Here is a 7500-nt window from a genome sequence, read left to right on the forward strand (position 1 = left end):
ATTGAAATGGGCGCATTGAGATGCGCGGAGCCGGCTGCGGCGCGGACTCGCTCTTGAGGTCAAGTGACGGACGGATTGTATGCTTCTTCATAATAATATTAATTAAACAATTTGCATGCTAATAAGGTAACAATTATCAGGGCCTCTGTTGAAAGATTCAGGTTATTACAACACGCCAATCTGAAGGCCAGGGGTCAGAGAGTGAGAGGCGAGCGAAATTTCAACTCAAATTAACATTCTGTCAGCTCCAGAAAATGGGATAAATAAAGTCGAATTAATTCATTATAATAAAGAGAGATGGGCGAGGGAGCCCGGCCGGCGCCCGCCCCTCCCCTGCCCTCCCCTCGGGCCGAATTGATTACAGCTCTGTATTCAGAAACACGCGCCGCGCACATTCCTCCTCGCGAACCCGGCAGAGAACGAGGCGCTTACAGCTATGGGCAAAATCGAGTCGGATGGACAGAGTTTACATTTAGTATTTATAGAGAAAGAAATTAAATTATGGCGAAAAGTAGTGCTCTTGGCCCCTGACCTCGGAATTAATACTTGCAGCGTTTTCCTAGCGCGCGGGGTGGCGGAGGGGCGGGTAAGGCGGTGCGGGGGTATGTGCAGGGTCCCAGATTCCAAGCCCTGTCTCGGTCTCTGCGAGACGTCGACCCCCAGCCCCTGCACCTCTCCCTCCTCTCGAACGACGAGAGAGGGGAAGGCAATTAAATCGTAGTCGGTGCGGGCAGGGCACGCTCAATAAGGACGAATGCCCGGCTGCGTGTCCAGCGCCCAGCCGCGAGGCAGGTCCTCTCCACTCCCGATGGCGGAGCCTTGTGTGCGCCCTCCGTTCGCAAGGACACCCAGCCGGGGCTAGACTACAGACACGCAGGTTCTGTCCTACCCTTGCCTTCGCTCCGGATTTGGGGCTTGGAAGGCTGGTCAAAGCCACGTACACCAAAGGGCAACTTGCCTGTCGCCTTGTCCTGGGGTGAGAGGCTCCGGAGGTCCGGCCATTAGGACTGGCTGGATACCTGGGATTGGTCAGTCCGAGGCCCAAGAGCTCCTTCCTCCCGGACTCTACCTCGAGCCACTGGGACCACAGGGATGAGGTCCACTGGCCTGGGGCTGCAGCAAAATGCACCCTCCTCGTTGGCAAACTTTTTACCAAAGATAGATGGATAGATAGATAGATAGATATAATGACTCCTTTCCCTCCTGCCCACAGCCCTAATTTGCTGCTTATTTAAGAATATGTCCTTTAATGATTGTGCTTTGAGTCTATCAATATTTTATAGTGGAAAAGGGAGTGACAGACTCTTCTCTGGGAACATAATTTAGTTATAATTGATGGTTTGAGTACCTGGGCCCTGTTCTTCAGAGGCCGAGTGGCAGGCAGAAGTGCTTCTTTTTTTATTTCCCTCCCTGGGGCCTGATGGGCCGCCACCCCAAAGTTAGTTTTCCCATCCTTCCACCTCTCCTCCCCAGCCCTGTGCTCTGGTTCTACAGAATTGGGGGGCCGGTGGGGGTGTCAGGGTGTCTCCACAGCCGCCCCCCACCTCTGTTTCTAGAGCCGGGGCAGCGGCCAGTCAGAAAGGGCGTTAATTATGCCTTTTTATTGACAGGGTGCTACATTCTATGGGTGTCATTCTCTTTTGGAGTCGCCTCCTCCCTCTGCCCCCTCCGCTTCTTCCTCTTCCTCCTCCCTTTCCTTCCTCCTCTCCCCCGCCGCCTGGAGCCGGAGAGGAGATGAGAAGCCCTTGTAGTTTTAAATTCAATGTGACAGTTTCGGAAAGAGCGGATGATGAATCTCCTATTATTGGATCAGTCTATTTGCCGCTCAATGTCTCTCTGTAATTGGAGCAACATCACTTTAAAGGTTCAGAGAGTACAGCATTTCTGGTGAAAAATCCCCACAACACGCCGGTGAATGTTTTAAAGGGAAATCTATTAGTGATTTGCAGAGGGGCGGGGAGCCCGCGGCGGGGGAGGCGCGGGCTCCGGCCAGCGGGGATTGGAGTGGGGGGCTCGCCGGGGACCCCTGCCTGGACCGCTCCCGGAGCCGGCGCCCGCCCAGCGCCGAGCCGCGCCCCTCCCTCTCTGCTGCCCCCCCCTTGTTGTGACAGTTCCTGATACTGTTTATTGAGGTGCATGTCAGGTATAATTAGCAATCGATATGGAAAACGTTTCCTTGCACCCAGCACGCCTCTGACGTCAGAGCCGATTAGCGCTTCTTATTGGTCCCAAATTCCCCGGGCCGCGGCTAATTATCGGGAGCTTGATGTTGATAAAGTAAAGCGCCGGAGTGCGGGCGAAGCATGTGTAGGGCTCCGGGTCCCTGTCTCCGCCGCCGCCGCCGTCCGCGCCTCCCGCCGCTGGCCCGCCCCGGCCCCGGCCCGCGCCCCCGCGCCCCGCCGCCGGCCCCGCCGGCCCCCCGCGCGAGATGATGGACGGCCGCCTCCTGGAGCACCCGCATGCCCAGTTCGGGGGCTCGTTGGGCGGCGTGGTGGGCTTTCCCTACCCGCTGGGCCACCACCACGTGTACGAGCTGGCCGGCCACCAGCTGCAGTCGGCCGCCGCCGCCGCTGCCGCCGCCTCGGTGCCCTTCTCCATCGACGGCCTGCTCAGCGGCTCGTGCGCTGCCGCCGCCGCCTCGGTGGTCAACCCCACGCCGCTGCTGCCGGCCGCCTGCGGGGTGGGAGGCGACAGTCAGCCCTTCAAGCTGTCAGGTAGGTGCGGCGGGCGGAGAGGGTACGGGGTGGGGGGAGCAGGGCACCCTTGTCGGGCGCAGGAGTTGGGTCGCGGGCGGCTGTAGAGCATGTGCAGGCTGCTGAGGCTCGGGGGCACTCTCGGTCTGTCGCCCCGGAGCAGGGTCCCCAGATCCAGGCGGCCGACAGGTACAGAGGGGGTGGATGTGGCCTGGGCCCTGGCTGAGCCCTGCGGCGTCCTCTGCGTGCCCGCAGACTCGGGGGACCCGGACAAGGAGAGCCCGGGCTGTAAGCGGCGGCGTACCCGCACCAACTTCACGGGCTGGCAGCTGGAAGAGCTGGAGAAGGCGTTCAACGAGAGCCACTATCCCGACGTGTTCATGCGCGAGGCGCTGGCGCTGCGCCTGGATCTGGTCGAATCTCGAGTGCAGGTAAAGACCCGCCGTTTCTCCCAGGAGCCAACATCCCGCCACAAAGTCGGCCGGGCCGGCCCCGTCTTTGTTCTAGGTGGGGGACCGCGGCCCCGATTCCAAGCCCCCCTAGCGCTCGCCTGGCCGGAGGTGGCGGTGATGTTCCGGGGCTCGGCGCCTCTCGGGGAGAAAGCCCCAGGAGGCTTGGGAGGGCCGACGATGACCCCGAAGTAGCCAGGACAGCGCTGCGTCGGAACCGGGAGCTTCCTGGTGGGGTTTTGGGACACGGCTGGAAATGAGGTCTCAGAAGACTGGGCGGGAGAAGCGGGGAGGGGGGGTGGTGGTGGTAGTGGGGGAGCCAGCCCGTCTGGGATCTGGAAGAGACCCGGAGCAGGTAGACCCTGAGCCTCCTGGCCCTTGCCCTGGGTCTCCGGGTCTCCGTGTCTCCGTCACCAGCCTGGAGCAAACGCGTCTGTTTGTTTACCTCTCGCCTCTAAAATACTCAGATGGAGACCTGTATTTATTCTTCACTTTGCAGAAGGTTAGCTGAGGAAGGGGAGGTGGAAACTTACACAGTTAACACATGGTGGGGAGGTGTCTGAATCTCTAATACTCTCGGTTATATCTCCCCCACCCCACCCTGCGCACTTTGATTTCATTCGAAGACTGCCGGCGTTATGCTTTTAAAAAATACAGCGTCTATTTGGTGGATTAAAAATTCAAGACAAATTGTGCATAATCGGATGTTTCCCTGAAGTCCAGAAATCCTTTTCTGGGGTCAGTGTGGTGGTGAGTCGGGTGTGCGGCCGCAGCTATGGGTGCAGGGCTTTGAGGCAGAGACCAGCAAGATGTCTGTTTAGCACCAATAGCTTTGTCTAAAAAGGTGTTCTCGACCTGTGCTTGCACTGCCCTCCATGACCTCTTCTGTTTGTAAATCCTTTCGTCCAATTTGTGTCACTGTCTTAAGCGAAGACCTCTTCGTTTCTCCCCTGTACAATAATGAGCATTTCTTGGTGACAAGTGAGCGTGGAATTGGCACCAAAAAAAGAAGTATTTGAAAGAAGGAAGGAAGAAGCAGTTACAGCCTTGGAGAGGTCACAGCTTAAAACCTGCACCTTGGCACCAGCAAGGCTCCCTGTGACCAGGCCAGGCCTGCTATTGTGCCGGGTCTCTCCGTGGCCACAACAAAGAATTCGAATTACCGTGATCTCTTGGGGAGGGTGTTGTGCCTGAGGCCCAGCAGGAATTTGACTGTGTGTGTGCAATGGGGGAGCCAGTGTCCAGCGCTGCTGTTCCCCAGGACAAGGCCTGCAGGGAGGGTAGAAGAGGCTGGATGGGCCCAGGCCTCCTCTGCACCGCCTGGCAACTGGCCTCTTGTTTTCCTGTCTGCCTTCCCCCCGGGCCTAGGCCAAGAACAACTGGTTTCAGGGGCTGTGTTGGTGCCTTGTCCTGGAGCCCCCAGAAAGAAGGACATGTGTGAATTTGTTGGGGGGCAGGCTACTGGAAACCCTCCCCCTAAGTTTGGTTTACCAGGACCTTCTAGAAGAAGAAGCACCTAGATTTCCCTTCATGGGAAACCCCCAAATCTGGCCTTTGACTCAGTCTCCAGGGGGCCGAAGACAGATGTGGAGGGCAGCTGAGCCCAGCCACTGGTGGTCCTCAGGCCAGGCAGGCGGCTTAGAACAGGAGCTGTGAGAAGCCAAGAGGGGCGAGGAGGGGCCGTGCTCCCTGCTTGACTCCCGACCAGGAACCAGACGCTCTCAGGGGGCCAGACCCGCCGTCCCCAACGAAGGGGCAGCTCCCAGTTCCTTGAGGTGAGAAGCCAAAGTGGGAAGCTGGCCGAGAGGCCCCATCTACCTTCTTCTGGGTGGAAAAGATGCTCTTTGGAACCTGCAGCTTGAGTACCGAAACCCAGCTCAGGGCCGGCCAGGCCGCTTGCCTTAGCTCCCGCCCCCTGGCCGGAGCCTAGGTTGTACAGGCCTGTCTGGGGGGAGTGGGGAGGCCCGAAGCCCCAGCGGCAAGCCCGCCGCCTGATTGTCCCTTCCTTTCCCCTATCCGGCTGCTCTAGGTCTGGTTCCAAAACCGCCGGGCCAAGTGGAGGAAGAAGGAGAACACGAAGAAGGGCCCGGGGCGGCCGGCTCACAACTCACACCCGACCACGTGCAGTGGCGAGCCAATGGACCCAGAGGAGATCGCGCGCAAAGAACTGGAGAAGATGGAGAAAAAGAAGCGCAAGCATGAGAAGAAGCTGCTGAAGAGTCAGAGCCGCCACCTGCACTCCCCAGGCGGCTTGTCCCTGCACAGCGCACCCAGCTCCGACAGCGACAGCGGCGGCGGCGGTCTGTCCCCGGAGCCGCCGGAGCCGCCGCCGCCGGCCGCAGCAGCCAAGGGCCCTAGCGCGCACGCCGCCGGCGCCGCCGGTTCCGCGCCCGCACCTCCCGGTGAACCGCCCGCGCCCGGCACCTGCGATCCCGCCTTTTACCCGAGCCAAAGAAGTGGCGCCGGCCCGCAACTGCGGCTAGGCCGCCCAGCGGACAAGGACGCGGCCCCGTGTGCGCCCGGGGCGGCGGTGGAACGTGGCGCCGCCGGCCTGCCGAAGGCCAGCCCGTTCAGCGTGGAGAGCCTGCTGTCCGACTCGCCGCCGCGCCGGAAAGCCGCCCCAGCTAACGCCGCCGCGGCCGCGGCAGCTGCCGCGGCCGCCGGGCTGGACTTCGCGCCCGGGCTGCCATGCGCGCCGCGGACCCTCATTGGCAAGGGCCACTTCCTGCTCTACCCCATCACGCAGCCGCTTGGCTTCCTGGTGCCGCAGGCCGCGCTTAAGGGCGCAGCGGGTCCGGAGCCCGCGCCCAAGGACGCGCCGCCCGCACCCGCCGCGCCGCCCGCGCCGCCCGCTCAGGCCAGCTTCGGGGCCTTTCCGGGGCCCGGAGGTGCTCCGGACTCGGCCTTCGCGCGCCGCAGCCCTGACGCCGTCGCCTCCCCGGGGGCCCCGACCCCGGCGCCCTATCGGGACGCGGCCGTGGCTGCGGCCGAGGGCGGCGGCGAGGATTGCGCGGATTCGGGGGCCGCCTGCCCAGCGGCCACACTGCCGCTCCCTCTTGCGCCGTCTCCTGCGCCGGGCCCGCGGGCTCCCAGCCCCGCTGGGGAGCCGGCTTTGTGCGGGGCCCCAGAGCCAAGCGCCGAGCCCGGACCCAGCGCGCCGGATGGCGAAGAGGTGGACATGGACTGAGGGGTGACGGGGCCGAGAGAGGCGCTCAGCCGGCCCGCGCCCCTCGCTCAGGCTCGACTCACACAACGAAATCAGGTGATCGGCTTAGAAACACTGCTTTTTCCTCTTCCTTCTGTTTTCTTCCTTTTATTATTACTTTTTTTTTTTTTTTTTTTAAAGAAAACCGCTGTATCAATTCGGACCTAGGCAGCAACCGCAGGACTTGGGGTGAGACCCCCCCTCCTCTCGGGGGAGCAAAGAACAAATGCAAAAACCCCATATCACCCACAAAAACCCACAACAAGAATCCTCAGCCTTGTAAAATGCAAAAATGTCTAAGAATATTTATATATGTACCATTTTTGATAAATAAAGCTGGTCAAACGCAAGCTCTCAGATCCATCTTTTTCAAATTTCCGAGCGCCCAGTATGGCCCCTCCTCCCCTCCGTTTTCCACTCCTCTCCCCGCGGGCGGGGCAGGGACGAGGCTCCTCACCTCCCCCGAGGTCCCCGCTTAATGCCTCCTTTTGTGTGCGTGTGTGTTTGTGTTTTCTGATTGAACAAATTTATGCATCCGCAGCTCCCCCTCTCCTGCCCTCCCTTGCGCTCCCCCTCCCACCCCGCGCCACACACACGCGCGCCCCCGCGCGCACCCCCGCGCGCTGGCACACGCCGGGGCGCGCGGCGCGGGGTGACGGAGCCGGGGGCTGCAAGGGCCGGGCCGCTGGGCTCCTGCAGAGTTTTGATATGAAAGTAATTATTTTCCGGTGGCTGCTGCGGGGACTGGGTTTCTTGCCCAAAGGGTTATTATACATTACCGATTTCTAGTGATATGAAATCACATAAACTTCCTACAATAATAGAATTAGCATGAAAGGCTGGGGTGTCAAATTGAAATTGGAGAATAATAGCGCCGGCAGCTGGGGGAGTGCGTGCGCATATTGGAGCGGAGACGGGGAATCGTGGGGCGGAATTTTCATGAGCTGCACTCTTTGTCAGCGCTCTTGTAGCCGGCTATATTAAGATAGATGCCCAATGATATCCCTCATTGTTCTGTCGCTTATATTGATGTTGCTGCGTTATCAGCCTATTGATCATGTGTCGTCTGTAATAGGACAGGCGCCGCCAACGCGCCTCTTTACAAAAGCAGTGCACATTTGTTCTAATAGGGTCCGGGTCCCCGGGGGACCCT

General features: G+C 60.3%; 2 protein-coding genes across 5 annotated transcripts in view; one reads left to right on the forward strand and one right to left on the reverse strand.

Annotated features, from left to right (window-relative positions):
- ZFAND2A (zinc finger AN1-type containing 2A) overlaps positions 1-7500 on the reverse strand; it is a 123856-nt gene that overhangs the window by 76788 nt on the left and 39568 nt on the right. The gene's annotated exons all lie outside the window — the stretch shown is intronic.
- UNCX (UNC homeobox) lies at positions 2152-6697 on the forward strand. Its single transcript, XM_082714051.1, has 3 exons — positions 2152-2714; positions 2949-3124; positions 5172-6697. The coding sequence occupies exons 1-3, from the start codon at positions 2429-2431 to the stop codon at positions 6327-6329; spliced, it is 1620 nt and encodes a 539-aa protein (XP_082570177.1). The 5' UTR covers positions 2152-2428; the 3' UTR covers positions 6330-6697.

This window comes from Mustela nivalis, assembly GCF_964662115.1.
Source record: "Mustela nivalis genome assembly, chromosome: 19".
Classification (NCBI taxonomy): Eukaryota; Metazoa; Chordata; class Mammalia; order Carnivora; family Mustelidae; genus Mustela; species Mustela nivalis.